The sequence below is a fragment of the Meleagris gallopavo genome, chromosome 3 (genome assembly GCF_905368555.1).
Source record: "Meleagris gallopavo chromosome 3, MGAL_WU_HG_1.1, whole genome shotgun sequence".
In the NCBI taxonomy this organism is placed as follows: Eukaryota; Metazoa; Chordata; class Aves; order Galliformes; family Phasianidae; genus Meleagris; species Meleagris gallopavo.
In genome coordinates, this window is record NC_139406.1 from 88,790,141 (window position 1) to 88,815,210 (window position 25,070).

The 25,070-nt window shown below is 37.0% G+C and overlaps 1 protein-coding gene across 1 annotated transcript in view; it reads right to left on the minus strand.

The window, feature by feature from the left end:
* Positions 1 to 1,701: 1,701 nt before the first annotated feature.
* The window catches only part of FAM135B (family with sequence similarity 135 member B), a 122,912-nt gene continuing 99,543 nt past the window's right edge, over positions 1,702 to 25,070 (minus strand). The window contains exons 9-19 of the mRNA XM_085221732.1: positions 24,368 to 24,523; positions 22,261 to 22,334; positions 18,702 to 18,856; positions 15,589 to 17,650; positions 14,484 to 14,650; positions 13,181 to 13,272; positions 9,921 to 10,018; positions 9,468 to 9,619; positions 8,944 to 9,054; positions 6,475 to 6,588; positions 1,702 to 5,220 (exon numbers count right to left, since the gene is read on the minus strand). Coding sequence (XP_085077858.1) covers positions 5,015 to 5,220; positions 6,475 to 6,588; positions 8,944 to 9,054; positions 9,468 to 9,619; positions 9,921 to 10,018; positions 13,181 to 13,272; positions 14,484 to 14,650; positions 15,589 to 17,650; positions 18,702 to 18,856; positions 22,261 to 22,334; positions 24,368 to 24,523 — 3,387 coding nt within the window. The 3' untranslated portion in view covers positions 1,702 to 5,014. The remainder of the gene's footprint in view (positions 5,221 to 6,474; positions 6,589 to 8,943; positions 9,055 to 9,467; positions 9,620 to 9,920; positions 10,019 to 13,180; positions 13,273 to 14,483; positions 14,651 to 15,588; positions 17,651 to 18,701; positions 18,857 to 22,260; positions 22,335 to 24,367; positions 24,524 to 25,070) is intronic.

The window sequence follows — 25,070 nt, forward strand, 5'->3', positions numbered from 1 at the left end:
CCTGTTGAGAAGCAGCATGCCATAGGTCTGATGGTCACAAAGGGAGAAAACACAGCTGTCTCTAATGCCAAGGTGGAGATGACTCGCATTAGGTGTCTATGCATCACAGCCTTTACCTTAAGATTAACTGTGACTAAGATCACATTAAATAAAACATGTAAAAACATGAATTAGCATCGTAGTGGGAATGCAGGAGTGCAAAGCAGGCCTAGATGTATTACATGCTAAAAGAGAGGTCTACAAAAGGTGACAATATGATACACTTGTTGGTGCAGTCACCAGGGTTATTCTTGAGACCATCAAAGGTATTCAGATAATGAGATAATTTTGTAGATTTGTTTGAAGGTAAGGATTGAAGGATGAAAAGAAAAGGCATTAATGGAAGCTTTAGCCAGAAAGAAAAGCAGGAGATGAAATCAGTTAATGGAAAAGCAACTGTGTAAACTTTGGAATGACTGGGCAAAGCAGAATTGCTTAAGGCAATTTAACTTACTCAAGAGATAGCAAATTAGAGGAATCATAAGATCTTGCCGTGGTCACAACATTTGTTCCAAAAGGAAGGGGTAAATAAATATTAAAGACTGACCAGGAATTGGCAATTAATAACATTCAAAATCAAAATTGTTGTGCATATGTATTGAATTAAAACACTCTCAAGATAATTCTATATGGGCATGACATTTAGCATCCAAATGACCAGCTGGAGTGAAACATGATGGTCTGTCCTGATGATAATTTTCAAATGGAAATTTAAGTCTATGAAGAAAACAGTCATTCAGATAGGTTGATACATATTGGCATGCTATGACTACTGCAGAAGTGCACCATGACTAATCATTATATAATGAGATACTTACATAAACCTTCAAAAGGTTCTAATACCACTGTTACAAGTTTTCACTTTCCTCCTGTATCACCAATTAGCTACTTCAAATGCAGCAGTAGGAAGGAAGAGATCTTCTCTTAACACGCAGAAAGCACCAGAGGAACCTACAAGTCCTAATGAAAGCCTGAATTCCTAGTTTTCGTATAACCATATAATAGCTTTCTCTTTCAAGCTTGGCCTATCTTAAGCAAGGCCAATAATAAAGAGGATTGGTCAGTGAATATTTATGAAGCACTTTGAAGTAAAAGCTCAGTATTCCTTCTAGTGATTTCTAAAGTTCTGTGCTAAGGTTTCAAACCTTTAGGATACAACCTTTTAAAGCTAATCCATTTCAGCTTCCACTACTGTCAGTGGAAAGACCTGATTTTGAAAACAAGTGAACAATTTTGTTAAAGAGAAATGGGCATCATTGCAGGCTGAGAAAAGACTCATTTCAAGCCAAATTTTAAATGATCATGATTTGTCTCTAGTGTTTTCTTGTTATCCAGCTGTAACAGTGAAAATTTGAACCTCAAAGAATAAAATAATATAGCTAATAATTACAAGTGTGATTCAGTCCAGTTTTCACATACATTCTAGGCACCCAAAAACGTCTTACATTAAGTGCACTTTCCTGTCTTCCTTCCTTCCCTTTAGCTTTTAATATTGTCCTTCAAGGTCCTGGGATCCTTACTCTTTGTTGTCCTTTTCCTTCTTGTGATCTATCATCTTTCCTTGAGAGAATTTATTCATTTGGGCTATTTGTCAAACCTCACTAGACAAACTTATTTTACTCATTGGAGCCTGGAAGAAACATTATATTTGTGTTTGTTGGCTTTTTGTTTTTTTTTTTCTCCTTCTTTAGAGAAGAATCCCACAGAGATGAGTTTCATTTCAAATACAGTAATGTCCCCAACTCTGCCTTGAAAAACTGCCTTCTCCATTGTGAATGTAAGAGTTTTGCTTAAGAAATAAGCACAGCCTCCAAAGATATATCAAAGCAAATGTTTGCAGTTTGAAGGGAAACCCTTATCAATGCTGCTAATGGAATTAAATTTATATAAAGAAGCTTTATATGTAAGGACAATACATTCAAATTCCAAACGTTAACACAAAAGATGCTCACTGTACAGCTGATATTTGCTACAAAGTTAATTCTTAATATATATTTCTCTCTATATAAATCAACATATAAAAACCTTCTAAAAATGAGTCAATGTTGATTGCTATATTGTGACAAAGTCCAGCCAGTTAGATGTTTTATACTGTTAGTGCTGACTTAAAACATCCTGTGTTATTAACAAGGCAATATCCTATTAAAAAGAAGAAAAGAAAAAAAAAAAGAGGGAGACTATTCTGAGAACCTTGAAATGAAAGATAAGCTAGACAGTTATTGCTAATATTTCCCATAATGTTCTGGCAGCATAAAGAAGATAAAATCTGTGTTACATCATCTCACTGGAATGATGTCTTCTAAATTTTTTTGGAGGCTCTGTAGAAGCTTTCTATCACATCCTCTAAGGGGCAAGCTGCATGGACCTAATCAAACTCCACTGAAATCAGACACCAGGCCATGGAAGAACACTGTATGTATAAGAACACAGAAACCTCTAGGTATGTTCACCTATCAATCCCAGCATTGTTAGCAGTGTAGAGTATTGAAAGGGCCACCAGTTTTCTGTAATAATACAAAAGAGACCTTACAGTCATGTGGACAAAAGTTTAAGAATGCTGTCTAATGTGCAATCATCAATCTAAGCTTAAGAAGCACAATACTGGTATGCTGTCATATTCAGTATAGTCAGGATTAAAAAAAAAGAATGGAATTATGAGACTTTGAAATAAGCACTATTCTTTTGTTGTACTTCTTTGTATACACTGCGTACATACACGCATGCATTAAGTATGTATATATGTATAAAATGGCCTCTCAGTAACTTCAAAAATTTTCAATGTGTAGACTCATGAAAATTTTCTAAAAGAGTAACAGATCACTACAGAATTCACTGAAGACTGCTGATATTTGGGGATTGTTTTCCTTCCTTGCGTTTCACATACTCCATGGAAGTCAGTGGCTTCAGATCAAAACCACTGCATTGTATAAAAGCTTAACCTAAAAGTCTCAGTATGTTTAACACTGTGTAAATAGTTTACCAAGGAAGAAGGATGCTGACAAATAGGTTTAGCTGGCACTAAAATTTTGAGGCTGAAAAGCCATAAAGACTTCCAAAACCAAGATGTGGATACCAGAAGTTCTTGATTCCTGACACAGAATTTATCTTTAACTGAGTAAATTCAGCTTCTAGCTTTAAAATGTTAATTTTTAAAAGGAAAACAAACAAAGAAAAAAAACCAACAATAGTATCCACCTATTCAAATATTACAGCAATATTTAATGTTTACAAAAATTGTCACTATTGAAATGCACCATGTAATTCTTTCTATTTAATTTGTGTCACTTTTGAAGGGCAGAAGATGATCTTTAAGTGAAATATACCTACCTGATTTCACATGATCTTAGTCTCAGCTTTTTGTATATTCCTACTTATTCCTTTCTATTTCAAAACATGCCTAAACTAGATCATCTTCACTTCTATTTGCTAGCAACTCTTTTCTTGAACTAATTTTATGTAATTTTCCCACTTTTCTTTTTCAGAACGCAGCAAGTTTTATCCTGTGTGTGTACAAATATTTCCCTGGGGGTTCCTCCTATTTCAGAAATCTACACCACTTTATCTTAGATCTCTGTTGACAATCTTGACATCTGGAACCAACTTTGTCACTTTTTATGTTCATTTCCTTCATTATACAAGGTTGGTCAGTTATGTTTCTAAACAAATTACACTTTCAGTAAAAAAAAAAAATGGTCTTCCTTCCAGACAAAAATATTTTTTTTTTGAAAAAGCTGCTGTGACATTGAAAATTTATTAAAATGGTATGAAAAATTATAGAAATTTATTGAAATTTGTCATTTAAAATGCTGGTAACTTTTAATTTTAAAAAAATGCAAAATAGAAAAGTGAAAAATGGGTTATTTTCCACACTCTTAAAAAGAACTCTGATATCATTGTATTAATAAATTCTTACATGTTTTAACAAGCGGTAACCATAAAATAATTAGGATTGCACATGGCACTACAGATGGGCATTAGTAAAACCTTCTTAGAGCACTGCAGAGGAAGCCTTATGTTTTTGAGCTTTCCGTAATCCTTCCTGCTCTTGGTCACTGATCCATTTCCATTGGATTATTTTTACAGGGGCATTACTGGTCAAATTTCGAATTTCAGGGTCAGAATGATATACAGAAACAATTATCTTGGGGTAAATGTATTTGGATACAAATGTAAAAGTAAAAAAATTAACTCTAAGATTATAATGACGAGCACAATAATGGTATTTTATAAATGTAAACAGGAGAAGTCTTAACAGATGCCACTGTTATTTCACAAGTAATCCAATAGTCTCTTACCAGTTTGGCAGCTTCTAATTTGAACAAAAGTCCAACTAATTTAAGGGTTTCTTAAAAAAGACAAATATCAAGATTTTTTTTCATTCTATGTTAAATATTTCCCCCCTTTCCATGATATGAATATGTGCATGTTACAAATAATTATGAATAATGAAATCTTTTTTTTTTTTTTTGAGAAATGGAAACATTGAAATTTTCATGAATGTTGACTTTTCAGTTCATCATAAAGGAGGTTTTAACCTGAGTTCATATACGTTTCTTTCCTCTTGTGTTAATCATCCCAAAGTGCTACAGATGTGTTTGTTAATACATAAATAAGCATTAAATCAAGAACAGCTAAGTTCCTGGGTTAGTATTTGAGAGAAATTGCAAACACGTTGGTCACACCTCATTTAGATAATTAACTATCTATATTCTGATTCTCTCATTCGGAATTCACTCATGTCTTTATGTAGACAAACGACATAAAAACTGAAAAAGAATTTGTTTCTTCCAAAAGCACCAATATTTGGAAGCCTGAATGCCTTAAAGCCATAGCACTTTATTTTCTGGAAACAGAAATGGAAATGGAGAGTCTGAAAGTCCCACCTGATCTCATTTCTAATACTAGAAGCTTTTGGCTAAGGGATTCTCCTCCATTCAATGAAATGGTTTGTTTCAGTTACCCCACACTTCAGGCACTATTTGAAGTAGTTGAGTCCTGCCACGAGGAAAAATTTCTCCAGGAAAAGTTCAGAGTCCAGCACAGCAATGTGGGCAGCTCGGCCTATCAATGTGTTGGCGGTGTTTGGTAGAGCATGGAACACGTTGTGTCTGATCAAAGTGCAGTCCTTTGCCCCAATTAAAGGCTGAAGTAGATTGTTAATCATTTCTGCATAAACAGGACCTGCAAAAGATTTTAGATGTTACACCTACGTGCCAAAGATGTCAGACCTCCTCTTTCTTTCCATGTCATATAAAGACAGTCTCAGTGGAAAATGGAAATGAGGACAAAACTCAATAGAAACACTTTATTACAAAGATTTGCCAAGTAACAGCATGTTACAAATGTCATTCTTCATTGTCTATCTATTCTGTCTATTAGGGTAGTCTAATGAAGCCCCTAGCACAAAGAGTGGGACACATCTCTCAGTCCTATTTCTCCTGAGATGGACGGAAATACTCCCGTTTCTCTGGGGAAGAGGGTTGGACTAATGCTGTCTGTGAAACTGAATGCAAAAGGGTCTGGTAAGACATAGAGTCCTATTCAGGTTTCTCTGGGGAATGTGATGCAGGAAGATCATCATTCTGCAGACAGCTCAGGAGTTTATAGGGCAACAACAACAGCTCAGAAAACTTGTACTCATGAACATACATTGACTGTAGATCTGGCATATACTAGACCAAAGATGTCCCTGGTACATATCTGGGGTAAAAAAGAAAGAACTGTGTGAAGGCAACCATGTTGACTTTTGGGTATCTCTACTTCCAAGGAGTACTGCAATTTCTAGTTAATCATACATGTGAAACATGTATAAAGTTATACTGAACTTTATTTCTGGAATTAGTATCAGACTGAAACAATGGAATATTCTATAAAAGAGGGAAACTGTAAGTAACAAAGGCAATACTAGGAACAGTGCACAGCTGTGCTCACAGGAGAGCTAGGCACCTGGTGGATTGAGTCCTGATGTGCTTTGCATGATTTTATTCCAAACCAATACGATTTTAGATCTCTCAAATTACATGGCAATCACCCAAACACTACTGAAAACAAAGAGAAAACTCATTAACTTAGGATGTGCTGAGAGAGATTTCATTGTATGAGACAATACTAATAATTCAGTAAACTATAGAGGAGCATTGTTAAGAACTAGATCTATTTTCATCAGTTTAAAAAAAAAATTAGGATGGCAAGGGAAAGAATCAATAAGAAATCTTTGATCACAACCTAATTGAAATTTATATTCATCAAGCAAATAACATCATTAAAAGCTTTTCTTTATTTTAGTAATTTCCTGTGGAAAAACAACACTTTCTTCCTTATGAAATATGCATCTGAGTTTTGATCACTGATGAAATACTCTTGTGATACAACAAACTCAGTTACACAAAAACACTACTTCTCAACAGCTTTGCAAATACAGAAACATAAACATACCTGTATGCCTGTCTTTGAGTGCATTTTTGCACATTTCTATTCTTGCTGAATGAAAGGGTACATATCTGTCTTGGGGTGAAGCCACTAATACAACATTTTTAAAGTACTGAAGACCTGTAATAAACAAATGCATTGAATACATTTATCATAGAATCATAGAATCCAATATGGAATCATAGAAGCCATTCCAACTCCCTTGCTGCGAACAAGGTTGCCAACCATTAAAACAGACTCTCTATCAGACTGCCAAGGGCACAATCCAATCTGGCCTTGAATGCATCCTGAGATGGGTCATTCACAACTTCTTTGGTCCAGCACAATGATGGGCAGTACAAACACATTTATGTTAAATAACACTTTAAAATATATACTGCAAAATAGTTAAAGAACAATTAAAACATAAAGCACAAACTAAAATTCATAAGGATAGCTTTAAAACTATTTATCCTCCTTTTGTGAGCTATTTAATACTTACCAGTGCGCATATAGGTTAATTACATATCAACAATAACAAAAAAAAACAACCAAAAAAAACCACCAACAACAACAAAAAAAGCAAGAACTGACTTGGTTTCAAATAGTGATTGATTAGAATCTTCACTTTGCAAATATTTACGCCTGTAAATACTGGAAACACTGTGTACTTACAATTCACATAATTGGGGATGACATTCAAAAAATAACACAAAAAAAACCAACAACCCAATAGCTAGTAAAATAGAAAAAAAAAAAAAAAAGAATTGAAAGAGAGAGAGAGGAAATAGGTCACTTTCACTGTTAAGACATCACACTATTTCATCAGTATGGAAAAAGCCTTGGGATTCAGTCACAAATACATGTGATGGTACATGGACTCAAAACCATAAATTCTCCCTCTTCTCTGGAGGCAATGGGGCTGCCACTGGCTACAGAAAAATGTTCCTGCTGCTTGCTCTGTATGTGGTTTCTCGAGGCCTCCAACACCCTCATTCAGGGGAAAACTTGGAGAATGAACACATGATGGAGGCTGGTAGGTCAGAGATTATTCTGAACACAGGAGGGCTGTGTTTGACCTTCATCCTTCCCTTCTCCTTATAGAAATTAGGTCCAGAACCGATTCCTCGGCTTTCTAGATTTCATAGAAAAGTTGACCATCACCACCACAGGAGAGCTCTGCCAACTCCCTTTACTAAATATGACTGAGACCACCATTTTCTTCCTGTGTAATCAAACCAATTTTGTTTGTAGCTTTTGCTTTGGAGAAAGATGTAGGTGAAGCATCACTGAGTTTTACCATAACTAAAATCTTATGTGAAGTGGCTCAATAGAGAATAATGTTTTTCACTTTCAGACAAGCATAAGGAACATTAATTAGATCATATACTTTGTTCAGAAAATTATTAAACAGCTCCATGTCTGTCAGAAAAAAAAAAAAAAAATTAAGAAATTGTACTCATCTTACACAGTTTTCATTTTCTAACAGCAATATAATGGAGTGCAAAAAAAGAAATAAAATTAAGTACCAGTTAGTGACACTCCATGTAGAAAGAAGGTTCTGAGAACATGAATACTGTCTCTATTTTTGCAGCTTTGGTATCTAATCTGGAACTGGGAGCAAGACAGGTGAATTGTTTTGTTTTGTTATTTTTTTTAGTAAAACTTAAAATGCCAATAAATGCCTTGGTAACTCAATGTCTAAATTCTGTTAAGAAAGTAGAAATTGTTGTTTCATTTTGTGAAACAGCTTTTTTTTTTTTTTCTTTTAAAAATGGAATAGTACTCAAAACAAATGATTAAGTAACAGTAGAAACAAAAATTGTAGAAACAAAATCAATAAATGCATACTTTGCACAAGTTTGCTCATATGCAACATTAAAAATAACACTTAGAGGGATACATTTGCCTGAACAGAAGGATTATGCTAAGTTTCTTTTCTTAGGGAAAGCATAATTTATTTCATTTATTCATGGTAGACCAAAGAAGGGGTAATATGATCTCTGTGCAGACAACATTTTTGCATTGTGAGGCCATATGTCTCACTCTGCAGTATAGAGGTGTCACAGTAGACATGAATAAAATTTGCTCTTCATTTCACAGCACCTATTTCCTAGAGATAAGCAATGTTAAATTTTAAAAATAATAAAAAAGAAGAAAAAATGATTTGCATCTATTAAAATTAATTAAGTGATGGTGGCCTGTTATTTCTTGCTTGAAGAATATGAAATTAGGCGCAGGCTTGCTTCATCCTGGAGGCTTTAATTGGGCACTAACTGTTTGGCAACTATATTCATTTATATCTGTGCAGAAATAAGGCACAAATAAAACAGATATTAAAGTTAGAAAGAGTTGTCCTTCTCAAAAGCCAGAACATTTAAATAAAGATGTATGTAATAGCATGCATATTTTTTACTCCTTGGAGGACACAGCAATCTAGCAGAATCCTTTGGAATAATTCCCAACATCTGCACAATTACATTAAGCCTCACTCACCTGTTTTTTGGCTGAGCTGGTAAAGGAAACACTTGCGCAGATCTGCATTGTCCCTGAAGGTCAACTGCAAAAGTGACCCTGATTTTTTCAATTTCTGCATGAGCCATAGACCTGCAATGAAAATTTGACTATATTTTTACCTTTTTGCTAATTATCAACCAAAGGGATTAAAGATACATGCCTTCAATAATAAAGTGAATTCAGTAAGGTTAGCACTTTAACTACTTATTTTATGTCTCTGTTTCCTCCTGAATTGGTAATAAACAAGGAGAAAAGTCTAGGTGTGTCATTTGGACCGTCCAGTGTTGTGGTGACATAAACATCCAGGAAGGCTAAACACTGGGACATTCAGTTCTCACACTACGGTCTTTTTTTCAGCTTTGGAGATGCCTCTATCCATTGTCAGTACAAAAAGAAGTGGAAGAACACAGAGGAAGCGAGTTCTTCTTTCGTTACTCTACACCTATGGATTTTCCAGAGAGCAGTCTTAAACCATGCATAGGTGCCCTCCCATTAACTCTTACCTGTACTAACCAAAGTACTGTTGTTGTAAAGGGTTCCAAGGTGAGGCCCAGAGAGGGACAGGAAGGTATGCAACTTGTTGAGGTAATAGCGAAACCTGGGGCGAGTTAGTACAGATCGGATGATGACATTACCAAGGGAATGTCCAATAAAACTGTTGGGAAAGACCAGAATAATATAAATACAAAAAAACACGCATATGATATTTAAAGTAAGTATAGGGGAAACATAAATTGCTTTCAATTGGCCTCTATCGGGGCTTTTAGTAGTATAATTTAGCTGTCGTTTTATATTTTGTTAAGCCTCATTACTACTCTCTACCACCTATTACAATGTAAAAATTCAGCTCACTGACCTCAATGGCATTTGACATAGGACAGTTTTGGAAAAGCTAATTTTACTGAATGACGCTCATGGCCACAGATAGCTACAGACAATTCAGTCAGAATGCTTACCTTATTCGGGATATGGAGAGGTTATACAACTGAATATGCTGAATAATTTCATCCAACAATCGGTCAGTCATTGTATCAAAATCAGCAAAAGTATCAGTCTGGTGAAAAAAAGGTTTGAGTAGGTGAATCAAAAGCTATTGCAGCATACATATATCCCAGGCTATTGTTATTTTCAAAATAAATCATAAGCACAAAAGTAATAACTATTCCAAATTTTATATATGAATGCTCAATGGGGTCAGAATTTTTCTCAGTTTCCTGACCTTCTAAAAACTTAAGTTCTTTGAAAACAATTGTAAATCACTTTCAGTTTATTAGAAAAATATTCCAGGCAACATTGCATACTTACTCAAGTATTTCTCACATCACCAGAAACAACTGGTTACTATCGATCACATGGCTGTCAGTACAGCCTGTGTGGAAATTCACTTTCTTCACTGAGCTCTCAGGTGAGGTAAAGCAAAATCTTTTGTCAGAGTTTATTTGACCCTATTTTGTGTTTCTAGCTTCAGACACATAACATGAGTATTAAATTACGAACAAGATTAATCCTACACTTCCTTCATGGGAAGTGGAAATAGGACCCTGTAGAAGACAGTATGTTAAGGGGTTAAATCACTTTCCGTGGTTGCTTCTGTTTTCTCCAATGACAATGCCTCTAACTTAGGCATGATAATATTAGCCTGGGCCTATAATTTGTTAACAGTAAGTCTAACAATATCAGGCTGAGTGATTTCTCCTTCTCTGAAAATATTCACAACCCATCTGAATATCTACCTGTGCATCCTGCTGTGGGGGACCTGCTTTGCAGGAGGATTGGACTCGATGATCTCTAGAGGTCCCTTCCAAACCCTATAATTATGTGATTCTGTTTCATAATTAAGGCTTGAAGTGGCCTGATTTAATAGTGGTGAGAATTGCTAATGCTCAGCCTCTGAGCCATATTCTGCATAACAAAATAAAAGCTTTTGACGTTTTAGAATTGAATCATAGATTACTATGATAAAATAATTTACAGAATATAGAAGGTTGGCTCTGAAAGTAATACATCCTATCTTATTATGTTGGTCCACAATGTCAGAGGCAGATGTTGGTGATATGGTAGTAGAGGTTGAAGCTCTGTTCTGCTACATTTTGTTGCTGTGTGACAGATGGCAGCAGAGAGGCAGTCTGACAGAATGGCGCCTGACATGGAAGTCAGTGTGTATGAAACAAAGGTGTGTCACTGATTTCCTTCATGTGGAAAAAATTGCACCGATTGATATTCATGGATGCTTACTGATTTTTTATGGAGAATAAACAGTAGATGTGAACACAGTGAGTCGGTGGGTGGTATGTTTCAGAAGTGGTGACAGCAGGTCACCTCTGCTGTTGCATATTTTTATAGGCACAGTATGCAGGCTTCTGTTCATCGCTGGTGAAAATGCATAGCTATGCTGGTGACTATAAAGAAAAATGGTGTTTTGTACCTGAGAATTTGGTCTATCAAATAGTGTCATCGTGTTCTTTGTATCTGTTGTGGTTTCCATGAAAATAAATAGGAAGCATTACTTTCGGAGCAACCTACATGCATTACACATACATGGCTGATGTTGATGCTAAGGATGTGATCACAAAATTATTATGCCATTTAATGAAATGTTGTGTGAATGTTGTGTGTTGGATATTCAACAATATCAATAAAAAGACAATGAGTGCCAGAGAGAGACTTAAACAATTTGTTGCTTCCAACAGTAGTAACAATTGTGATACAAAAAAAAAAAAAATTATATATATATATATATAGTTTGATCTACACATTTACAGGCAAATCTTATTCAGAACTGTGTCATCTGACAAACCAACAGGACTCTAAATCAAATAACTAACGAGTTGCCACAGAAACAATCATCAAATATTGGAGCAGCTATTCAGAGCAAACATATCTAGTAATTAATGCTTTTGTGACACAACCCATCTTGCTAATTGCAACTCTAGCAAAAGAAAACATGAGCATATTCACTTTGCAATACTGCATTAAAATAAACGTTCACATAAACTACAAACAGTCCACTAACCTCCTGCCTGTTTGTTTAGTCTGCACTGATAATTAATGATTTCTTCTCAGGCTCATCATCCCAAATCTTTCAGGTTGTTTAAAAGTGGAAAAATACCAGCTTGGACATTAATCACAACTAAAACACATCAAAAGTCATATTTCACCAGGTTATATATCTATCCTTCAGTATCTTCAGTATCTCAGCCTAACTGAGCTTGTCAAGTAGAGGAGTGCCTAAAAAAAGGTGGCTTGACTTTTCCTCTCTTAAGGAAAATTCAGCTAAACGTTTGATTTTGTGGGTCATTTTCAGAATGGTTCCCAGAGCAGGGAAAAAAGGTGACTGGATCTTTAAAGAATCAATTTTAATTTAAATAAATAAATAAATAAAAAGCCAAAAAACATTGTATTTCCAGTGCTATAGGAACTTTCTTATCTTTTCACACTGTAGGATTGAAAGTACCAATTATGACCTCAGGATAATGATAATGTTCATTGAAGGCAGCAAATTCATAGACCAACACAAACTTAATCACTTGTAAGTATAAAAGCTATTGAGTAAAGGGTGGAAAGTTTTGACTCAAGTTTCTCAGCTCATCTTAAATCATAATAATGTCTCTGATCCAGCAATGGAAATCCTTATCTTATGCATAAATGTAAGCCTCTGTATCATAAATATGAGTTCACTGCAAAGCAGAGTGTTGCATTTATTTTTGTTGCTCTGCTTGGACGGGCACTGCATTTTCCTGAAAGATATTTCTTTATCATTTAAGAATATAAATATCACAAATATTCTAACAGGTGAAACAATGGTTGATGCACCAAAAGAAGCTGACAACACCTTCTGGATATTTTACATCCTCCAGAGAATTTAACATCATTAAATGTTGCTTTCTGTTGGTGTTGTGTCACTCAGCATCCAACAGGCAGAGGTTGAAAGGTTTCAAACTCACAAGATAAATCAATTTTCTTTGTGTAGGTTCTAGTCTTTTAAGTAATAACCTAATTCCTTTTGACTTCAATGCTCTAAATATTTCCAAAAGGTTCAATCTCCCTACCATCTTACACAAGAACAGGTGTTTGAGCTCAATCCTACTAAAACTCATTGAATTCCCCAGTTCTATTGCTTAATCCAGCTTGTGAAAGCCTTCCTGAAGGCCATGTTTCAGCAACACCAACAGCTTGTAGGAGATCTAATGGAAGACAAAATTTAGCTCTGTACTACCTGATTTCTTTCAGACATTAGGAAGTCCAGTTTTCCACTAGGGAGTCCCAGTTCTATAAAAGTCTTTACCAGCCGGAGATCTGCACTGTTACCTAGAAACAAATGACACTTTATAAGATGTAATTTGACAGAAAAAATAATCGAGACTTGATTTAATGCGTTTATCTTCTAGTATACCTTTGCACCAGGAAGCTCTTGCTAAGTGTTGCCATGACAGCTTACCACACAATAGGGTCATGCATTGAAATAATAGGAGAGCAAGAACATTGTCTTCTGTGCAAGGACGGCTGGACCTCACCTCCTGCTTTTGGGCACTGCATGAGCTGCACAAGTAGTGTGGAGGACAGGGCAAAGATTGAGCTCAGAATAACTTAGTCCCCTATTTTCTGAACAGTGTAGATAAGACAAGGGGTCATGAAAAGGTAGATGTCTGTGCCTTGCGATTTGCACCAAGTGATAATAGACCTTCAAGGGTCCTTGGCACCTGTGTTTGAGTATAAGGATGGGTAATCACATGCAGAATAGCCTGCCTCTCTGTACTTGCAATTAAACCTGATTCTGAAATGTGGTCTTAAAATATTTTGGAAGATGACCAAAATGCCCCAACTTCGTACTAGACAATTTCTGAGTTATTCTGAACTATTTTACTGGAAAAGGATTTACTTTTTATGAGAAATACATTGCTGCCATTGGGATTTTGAATGGCAAACATGCCTGCATAAATCAGGGAGAATTTCACGCTTCTGAGGCTTGGTCCCTCCTTCTCTGTAGTCTCAACATTAACACCTGTACCTAGCCCACTGAAATCAATAACTTTAAGAAAAGTTTCAACTTTAACATATCCATTTTCTGCTTGGAAAGTATTCAAAATATTCCAGGCCAGCCTTCCACTACAGTGAATATGTGTTATTCTTCAACATTCTAAAGCCAGCAAAAATCTTTTTTACAACATTGTATACTTTGTTAAGTAATGCTTTCATCCTGGTGTCATAAACAACCAGATAAACAACTGGCTAAACAACCAATCTCCAAAAAAACATGAAGAGTTACTGTAATATACTCATACTGTACACTGAAGGACTGATGTAATTTGGTGCAGAATTCTGCCTAAATAAAACAGACAAAAATATGCTGCAGTACTCATTTGTTAAATACTTAATATTCTCCCAGACTCTTTATTATAATAACTTAAAAAAGCTAAACTCTAAGATAAATGTTCTTTCACATTTCCTGTAGATCTGCATTTTTCACTGTTGCTTACACCAGAATGACTTTTACACACAGCTGTTGCTCCTGGTCTTACCATCCAATCCATGGACACAGACAACCAGGTGAATTCCATCTTCCAAATTTTCTTCCTCTTCCTCTGGTGGAAAATATGGGATATCAGAAGCTAGTACAGATAAGTCACTGTACAGAAATCCTTCAATCTTCATTTCTTTTTTAAATTTTTCTTTGGCCTGATAAAAACTGGAGAATACATTAATTAATCACAGTAGAACTGGGTATTCAATAGCCAACCCTCAAACTAGAAATGAGAAGGTTCTATTCTGATTGGGAGAAATCAGGATGTAGAGAAGATAATAGGCTAAGAAAGAGAAGGGGAAAAAAAGAATCTATTCTCCAGGTACTGTGAACATCCATTCTCCCATTTTCCAGTTTCAGAAACTGAAGCTAATCCCTACAACCCATCTGTGATCCCCCTTCATAGCTTAGTTAATTGGTAAAATTAAGCAGAAGAGAAAAACAAGCTATGGCACTGCAATTATATAGGATCAATATTCACGTCTGGCTAACCATGACCTCATAATGGAGGGCAAAATCTTAAAGACTATATACACATCCAAATCTCACTCATTTCCATGAGGTTTAAGGACCTAACTTCTCTGAAGATCTTGGGTCTCTCTGTCTTTCTGTGTCTCCTATCTACTTAGACTATTTATTATGTATAAATCATATGTCTTTTGGATTGCTTAGACTATAATTTCTCAGGTAGTAACTGTCTCTGAATACAAGTTTTCATTATCACAGAATCATTAAGGTTGGAAAAGACCTTTAAGATCGCCTAGTCCAACTGGCCATGTACTACCAATATTGCCCACTAAACCATGTTCGTAAGTATTACACCAACCTTTTCTTTAAATATATCCAGGGAAAGTGATTCTACCATCTCCCTGGGCAACTTGTTCCAATACCTCACCACTCTTTCTGAGAAGAAATTTTTCCCAGTATCTCACCTGAACTCCCCTGGCACAACTTGAGGCCATTACCTCATATCCTATTGCTGTTTCCTGAGAGAAAAGGCTGACGCTCCCCTCATCACAACCCATTTCCATACTAGGGTCCTGAAATTTTTCAAGGTGTCATGATATGACAGCAACATTGACTAATTAATCAGACATTCTTACTTCAGCATCCTTTCATTGGCCTCTTCATCCACCTCATTTGAATGGGAAGAAACAACTCCAAAAGAGCCCAGAGGCTGACGTGTGATGGGAAATGCAGCCTGCTTTGCAGAGAAGCCAACCATCGCAGGGGTCTCTTTGAGCACAGAAGAAAAGGGAAGACATGTGGCCGTGCAAGAGACAGAGAGGTTAACTACATCAACAGCCTTTCTGCTTTCCAGTGTTACCCCATCCATTGTAACTGAGTGAAACCCAGTGCCATTAGCTACAAGTTTCTGCCCTTGGTTGTCAAGTTCCTGAGGATATTTGTCCTGGCAGGATTCTGCAGCAGGATCTGCTAAGGCAAGTGAGTCGTTGAGCTCAATTTCCTGTAACCCCTGCATTTCTGCATACACCAGCAGGCTCTCATCAGCAAGAAAGCTATTGCATTCTTCTTGCATTGAGCCAAATTCTGTTGAAGTTTCTGAAGGACCTGAAACAGGATTACAGATATGTGGAACCAGCTTTATGCTTTGTGAGAAACTGTCCTCTCCTGTTTTTCTCACATTGATGTACAAGTTTTGTTCTATTTTTAAGCTGTCCGGCTTAGATGTATCCTTTGGATCTGTAATGTACTTATCAAACTCGTCTATGCTTTTGTCCAAGTAATTATTAGCCCTTGGTGTTTTTAAGCTGCACCCATCATTGCTTTCCAGTGATTGACATTCAGAGTCATTATCTCTGAGAGGATTACATGCAGGTGGTTTTGCACATTCCAAACTGCAGTAAGTCTCTGAGAAATCTTCCTTTGCCTCCCTTTGTAGTTCTATGTTGTCATTTCTGTTTTTGGCAGAGGGTTTGGGAGGTTCTCTTGGTTCTAGCTGCCCACTTTTAGTGGTGAGCTGACACATAGAAAAATCGATCATTGATTGCCCATCTCCATTCTCTGTTTCCCTGCAGCTTTTTAAATATCCTCCTGAGTCTCGTGAGGTTGCTTCAATGTGTTTAGATATGTCCACCTCCTCCAAAGGCTCCTCTGGGCTACTGATCTGAGGAGCTGAGACAGATTTAGTCAGTTTGGTAAGCTCCACTTCTCTCTCTTCTTCCTCAAAGGGCAAAGAGCTAATGGATGTGAGAGACGCTTGTATCCCGCTGGGCAGGCTGGTATTGCTTTCTGTGTGCCCACCCTCCAGGGAATTCCGGTGGATGGCATGTCTCCGTACCAAGTGGTGCAGGATCTCTCGATCACTGGGCAGTTCCAGAGCCCGGCTCCGAGCATCAGACCACGCTACTGAACTTGGTTCACTTTCGATGCCCGAATCTGATATAATAGAGGAGGATCTCTTTATGACCCCTGACATCAGGGTAAATTCTTCACACTCCTCAGTTCGTTGCTCCTTCGCAAACAACTTCACCTCCAAGCTGTGGGAGGGCAAAGCTTTCAAAACAGGCTGCAGAGGCTTGCTATCTGCATCTGGTATTCTTTCAAGCCTGGTGAATTCACTCAGTGCAAGCTCAGAACTGAAATTATTCTCAGGATGACCAGATTCAGTCATTTTATGTATTTCAGTCCTGCCTTCCAAGCCATCAGTTCCGCATGCCCCACACTCAATCTGAGCACTGACAATCAACACGGGCTCACTTTTGTGGGCACCCTTATTGCTAGATTTCTTCTCTTCAGAGGTAATACCCACTGAATGCCTACTGTCTCTTAATAAAACTTCCTTGCATGTTTTAGACTCTTCTGATATGCATTCTGTATTGCTTAGCTCTGAGACAGAAGTAGTTTCCTTACTTGAAACATAAATGTTTTCAGGTATCTTTTGGCCTTCTTTGTTCGCTGTACATACCTGAGATGTGGAGTGCTGGTTTAAACTCTTGGCTGCAAAAGCAACACCTTTGGAATCACTATACAGGCAAGGATTCCCATTTATCCTGTCTGTGTGTATTAGCAAAGTACCTTTCCCAAAGTCTCCTTTCATTTCTACAGTGTCATCATTTGATGCAAGATTTTCCTTCTCATGTATTGTATCAATTTGAGTATTGGCAGGAGCCTCAAAATCTGGGAAAGAATCCAAATTCTGATCTGAAAGAAAGAAAAAAAAAAGAATTTATATCTGCAACTTCCACTCAGCGCTACATACATATATGGGACTTGGAACAGTAATTGTAAGGCCTAGAAAAGTATGTATATTTATACTATATAAATTATATCTACATTAGAAATATATTACAAATGCAAATACCAGAGTTCATTTAACTGGAATTATAATCAGTAAACAAGTTAAAAGTAGACCAAAAAAGACAGAATTATACTGAGGGAACTATATTTTACTGATATTATCTAAACTGCTAGTTTCTAGCACTGATAAACTAATCAGAACGGCACTTTACGTTCTTACTGTTGTACCACATTATATGTAGGGTAGATCTTGTTTGTCAATCAGCTTATTACACAGTTGAATGGCTTAAACATTAGTAATTATGACTGTCAAAATTTAGGCAATTTGATAGCTCTGGAAGAGTGGAAATTCTGAATAAGAAGCTACATTTACTGGACTATGGTCGCTTATTTTATTAATATGTATTACCTCTCTGCTAATCTTAATAGTTGCTTAAAAAGAAAAAGGAAGCAAAAACTAAAAGTTTGTACTTCCGCGTTGCAGAACTAAATATTTTCTTAATGACAAATCTTAATGAAAAATCACCTAGGCACTCTAGGAGAAATTATTTTTAAGAAAAGCAGTACTGCCTTATGGGGACAGTGTTGGTCTTCACAGAAACTGTAAGGCTTTTTGTTCTGACTTTTCTTAACGCTAGATGTCACTCTGGGTATGAAATTTGTTGCTCTGTTTGTTAATGTAACAAAAATCCAATTTTTTTTTCTTTCTGGATTTTGCTTCCAGCCCTTTCAACTAAACACTGTGTTAAATGAAAAAAATGCGAAGTTACAGTAAATAATTTAAAGTTCAATATATATAAAAAAAAAATGGTGACTTCAGCTCTATTTTGTAGAGGATTATGCTATCATCCAAGTCAGAGCCAGTTCAAGATAGATGAGATCAAATACCTTGGGCTAGGGAAGTCAACGTCCCCAGTTCCAGCTGTCTCATGAACACTCAGGATGTTTCACTCACCTTTGCAAGGCAAATCCATGTACCTATCTTCAAAAATAACAGGAAGAGTGTTCCAGTCCCCATCGATGTCTAGGCATTCTGCTGGCAGCGGGGGCATGTTGGTGAAGTACTCTGAATTACGAATTTCTGTAGAAATCTGTGCATGACTTTGGATCCTGGCAGCAAAATGCAAAAGAAATTGAGTGTTTGAGTGGTTAATGTGCTGTTTCTCAGTCACTCCTGCAAGCCAGGCAGCAAAGGCAGTTAATAGTAATGCTTTTCAATTGATATCAAGGCTATAAGCTTTACAGAATGGACAGGCAAGGTAGGAGGAGTTGAAGGGTTGCCTTCCAGATTAAGAAGTGGATGGACTGCAAGGAGATCCCTCTGAGAAACAGCCAGGAACAGGTTGAGAGCATGTGGGTTAAGACTAGGGATGAGACCAATAAAGGACAGCTGGTGGTCAGGGTCTACTACAGGCAACCTGATCAAGGGGAGTCTGTTGTCAAGTTCTTCTTGCTTCAGCTGCAAGAAGTGTTGTTCTCACAGGCTTTCGCCCTGATGGAGAATTACAACCACTCAGATATCTACTGAGAAAACAACACAGTGAGCTGCAATCCATCCAGGAGACTCCTGGAGTTCATTGATGATAACTTTCTGGATTGGGTATTGGACAGACCAGCCAACCACAGGTGAAGTATTACTGGACCTGGTGCTCATAAATGCAGAGGGGATAGTTAAAGGCATTATGACTGGAGGCAGCTTGACCTTGAGCTTGAGCAAGCATGCCCTGGCTGAGTTTGTGATCTTGAGGAGTGTGGGCCTGGCAAAGAATGGAGTCAGGACCACATTTTGGCAATTTTTCAGATTATCAATGGTAGGAGGCAGGTAATCACCATGTGCTAGTTAACTAGAAGAAACATTCTTTAGATGAAGAATTATTCAGACAAAATATTTGTAATTCAGTTGATCTGTCCTCATGCCAGCATGGAAAATTCCTACAACCAGACCAAAACAAACAAATAAATAAATAAATAAAAATTAAAAATTGTGCAAACCATCATATTGGCCTCATCTTTAGAACATAATTGTTGTTGACCACCATTGCTCTTACCAGATATTTTTTCCTCAGAGATAAGCGAGTTATTGGTTGCTAAAACATGACTCAGGGAAAAGTCAGAAACATCTAAATGCTCATTCTTGTTTGCATCAATATCTGGGTATTTGGAATTGAAACTTAGCACCATAATTAAGTTCTTATTGACACTAATAAATAGCACCAGCATTTATACTAAAGGCAATATGTAAAAAATTATAAATATTCTCTGAGACCATTCTCTGGCACAAGAAAAATGAATCATTAATACCAATAATTTTCTCTGTAAAGTATTGGGAGACTGTGTCACCTGCCATCCTGTGTGATACCCAGTCCATCTCAAATGGTATTTCTTGTTGTATTTGAGTAGTAAAAAACTGCCATGCATGTAGGTGTCTGGCCTAACACAGGTCAGGCTGGACAAGTCTCTGAGAAACCTGATGTATCTGTAGATGTCCCTGTCCATTGCAGGGAATTTGGACCAGATGGTCTTTAAAAATCTCTTCCAACTCAAATAATTATATGATTCTGTGATTCTAGGGACTTACAACCACAGTATGGGAGGCAAAAAAAAAATGTTTTTGTCTGGTAACAAGAAAAACAGAATTAGGGAAAAACTATGTTCATATTTGAAGTGTTTGTACAGTATCTGGCACACTGAAAGCTGACCTCATCTGAAGCCTCTCTGAACCCAATTAAAACTCCCTGCTGGCACCCCCGCCAGAAATAATACTCTGGCAGCCTTTCTACCAGAGAATTATTCTGCTTTTCTAATTGCACCACATGGTCCAATCAAAAGGAAAACAGGATTCTGACATGAAGCCTGTATAGACCAATTAATGAAATTTACTGCAATTGACCAATATTTAGCATTTGCTAAATAATTTTATTTTTTGTACTCCCTCACCTCGATAGTCACTGAGGAAAAATGATGCTTATCTACAGGAAATGGGTTAGCTCTGTGGTTGTTTGGAGAAATAAAAGCACTTCATGCAATTAGGCTTCCCTCTGTGCAGGGTTGTGTTTGCTTAGATAGGGCCATGAGTGATATTTGCCCTAACAACAGGGTCCTGACATAGGACTTTTCTTGTACACATCTCACTTGAAACGTGACTTAATGAGGACTAAGTGAACATAGCTGGGCCCTTGCAGCCATGACTCTGCTATAATTTGGCAAAACAAGGTAGCCTTGTATAACTAGTTCACTAATGAAGCCACAGAGCTTTCCTCCAGCACCAAATAGGCCTTAATGTTTCTAGTGATAGCTCTGAGAAAGTCATGTTCTACTTTGATCTTGGTTGGAAACAAATGTCTCACTTTAGCCCTGTCATCACGACAGAATTGGCCATCATGGCCTTTTAGCCACTTCTGAAAGACAGGCTTCTGTTTCTGTAATGTTGTATTTCTCCCATGTTCATGCAGATATCATCTGGACATCCCTCATTATTTTAAAATTCAAATCTGCAGAGCTTTCCTTGAACTTTGCTTTCAGGGTTCGAGTCATGAGCATTACCCATGCTGTACATTTGGGTTTATAGGCAGTAAGAGGTGTCAAGCAGAAGGAAGTAATTATCTTGCTCATGTTTCATAGCATATTCTTGCAAATGCAGCCCAGTGCAACATTTATTTTTCCAGATTGTTTTGCACTGTCAATTCTTGGTTGGACTAGATGACGTTTTTTCCAACCTTAATCATTCTATGGTTCTATGATTCTTAATTGATTAATTATCAACCCTGAGCTCACATCACTCTTTCACTTCCTCTAGCTAATGTGGTGGTTGTCCTCATTTGGTGCTGCATCCAGTGAATGTTCACATCTCTGCAATGACCATATAATAAATCAAGGTTCTACAGTTAAAGATCTTCATTGCTATGGAAAGTAGGGATAGACAAAATATCAAAATAAATTCATGAATGCCTACACCCAAATATGTTACAAGGAAGAGTAGAAAACAAATTCATAAATGTTATTTTTTTGTTATTTTCCAACAGTTACCTCCTATTAAGATTTCTATTACTAAATCTTGTAGAGGAAGTTTATTAAATTTAATTGAACAAAGACATAAAAGACATTTCTGTCTGCCCTGATATTGGTGTTGTTGTAGATAAGCTCTAAGATATATGCATCCAATTGGGAAATAACAAGGGAAAGAGGATCTCCTACATCCTATCACTTGAATGCTCTTGCTACAGTGTTTCAGTCGTTCCCTGAATCTGAAAGTAATGCAAGAGAGGGAGTAAGAAGAAGAACTCTCTTATATGAATTATAAGAGTTTTAGAAGTAGTCATCTCTGAGGCATCATCTTACTTTGGACATTGCTTTCAGTGGATTTACTGCATGGAGCTAGAATAGACCTGGTGACTTCTCTCAAAACAACCCCGCCCATAAGCAGCAGAAAAAATCTCACTCTTTGTACAAAAATATATTAAGCAACTATATTTTCAGCTATATCAGTGGCAAGAGAGATTCAATCAGTTACTTACAGGCCTTCCTGAAACGTCAGCACTGCAAGTTTATTGTGTTCAGTGTAGAAGAAGGCTTCTGAGAATCTCCTTACCTGGAGAAGAAACACGGAAGTTAAACCTAAGATCTACTGAAAGGTGCCAGGAGCAATTAAGCTAAAATTAAGCTAAAAGCAGAGCAGTGACTGTCAGGACTAGATTCCTTAATGTTTCATTTGCTTTGCACCGCTCTGGTGTCAGAAAGAAAATAAAGAGCTCAACTCTGCTTTACTTTCCCATTCTAGTACAAAGCTGTTAGTGTTGTTGCATATCTTGCTGGAAGAACTGTCCCTTGACAGTAAACTAAGACTTTCTTTTGTGTGTCTTCCCACTACTTTCCTTAAAGCGTCAAATTTAACATTTTTCTCTGTAATATTAAAATGAGGAAGACTTCTTCCTTTCCCACTGTACAAATCGTAGCAGAAGTGGAGTGAGTTGACAAATTAGAAGAATTAAAAATTGAACATCTTTTCTATGGGAACAGTCACAATTCCCGAGATATTAAAGGAAGTTTTACACATCATCCCAGAAGAGAATAAGCCCTATAATGGTAGAAACATATCAGCATACATCACAGTATATACAAATTAGAGCTCTTCAGATCTCCTTAAGGACAGTAGATTGCATAATCAATTAAAAAAATGGTCACAGATTTGAAGATCTGGCAGAGGACAGAGTGCAAAATAAGCTATAAAAAATTCAGTATTGCTGTCTGATATGGAATAAATGTTGAGTTTCAGTCAATCCATCATAATGTGCATAGTAATGAACTATCGAGCTGCAGCCTATACGTTACTATGAAAATCTGTAAGAGCCATCTCTATTATGGTGTCAGAGAATGGCAGTGAAAACCACATCATAGGATCTCAGCATATCACTAAATCCCAGTCATACATCAACAAATGGCTTTTCTAATAAAAGAAGGACTAACACCCTTTAAAATACTGCGTTTTTTTCTATCTGGAGCTCTCAAACTGCTTTACATAACTGGGAAAGTACTATTGCACAGCTTACATGGAGAGAAACTGAAGTATGTGAGGATATGTAATTTGTCACAGGTCATGCCAGCAGTAGGCATCCATTGATACTGAAATTCACCTTGTTGAAGCTGGGGACCTGTCAAGTTGTGTTCTTTGGCTGATTCTGGACCTCTCAAAATGAAGGGAGACCAAGCCAAAATAATGAGGGGAGTCTCAACATTGTTCATATCTTCCCGAATTTTATGTCTCCCTTTTTCAGGCATTCACATTCTCTCAACTTCATTGATAATGGACCTCCAGTAATAAGTTTAACTTATTATAACTATCAGTATATAAGCTGGAATGCTAATACCTACACTCTAGACATCTAAAGCAAAGCAAGATGAATCCTATCATTTTCTGTATGCTTCTAATCTAATGATTAGATCAGCCTAGGAGCTCAGCTCAGCTGAAGTGATGAAAGTGATGCACATTCAATAACCAAAAAAGTCCTCATGGAAGGCACAGCACTTGCTCACTAATCAGGTAGGCAGATCTGACAAAGTCAGTTCAAAAGGCAATCATTTTTTGTGCCTTTATTACAAAAATAAATAAATAAATAAATAAAAAAATCACATGAAGAGTATTAATATTTCATTTTGTGAAACTTACTAGGAGAAGGGCAATAACTACTTGTATATATGTGACTTAGTGAAGGGAGCATTCCTTATGGCATAATTCTGTGCTTTGAGAAAGAAGCTGAAAGAAACTCATCTGTTGGTTATTTGTCATTGTGGTTTGTGCCTTTTAAAACATGTTTATGATTGCTGGATAAGTAACCAATATGGGACATCTCTACCTCTTTCCACCCACCTCATGTTCCCTGCTGGATTCTGCTGTTCAGAGTACATTCATACAAGATTATGGGTACTGTAATAGCAACATCTTTCTAATATTCCAAAAATTGAAATCTGTATTTAAATCCTCTTTTCTCGTCTTTGTCTTACCAATTCATCTCCCTTAAATATTCATAAAGGCATAAGAGTAAGAGAAATATCTGTCCATATACACCATTAATATCATTCAGGAGGTTAGCATTACAGAACTTGCTTTTAACTTCCTAACATTACCCTTAGCATATGATGTTCTTGAATCAGATAAGCTGTGACTTCTGGATGAAGTGTTGCCACCTCCAGGAACTGGGTCCACAGGGCCAGGAGGTGGGAGCAAAGCCAGGAGAGGTCCTTGCTTATCTGTTCTGCTATCTTCTCTGGGTTGCTCAACAGCTACAGGGAAGAAAGGGCTTTTTGAGAACAAGACAATGGCAGGATAGAAAATCAGTTAGCCTCTTAGATGAAGTCCTTTTAGAAACAAAAACAAAGTCCTTCTGACTTAGAATTATTACTAAAGCACTATTTTACCCAAAATCCTGTAAGTGAAACTTTGGCTCCTTAAAGAGTCATACATTTTGGAAAAAAAAAACAAAACAGCTGGAGCGAAAGAAGATTAAGATGACCATGGGATTGGAGCATCTCTCCTTTGGGGAAAAGGGCTGAGAGAGCTGCTACTGTTCAGCTTGCAGAGGAGGAGGCTCTCAGGATCTCATCAGTGTCCTTTAATATCCGAATGGAGAGTGCAGAAAGGACAGAGATAGGCTTTTATCAGTGGTGCCCAGTGCCAGAACAAGAGGTATTGGGCACAAACCGGAACACAGGAGGTTTCCTCTACCCATCAGGAAGCACTTCTGTACTGTGTGGGTGATGGAGCACTAGTGCAAATTGTTCACAGAGCCTTCTCCTTCATGATCTTCAAAAGATGCCTGGGCAAGATCCT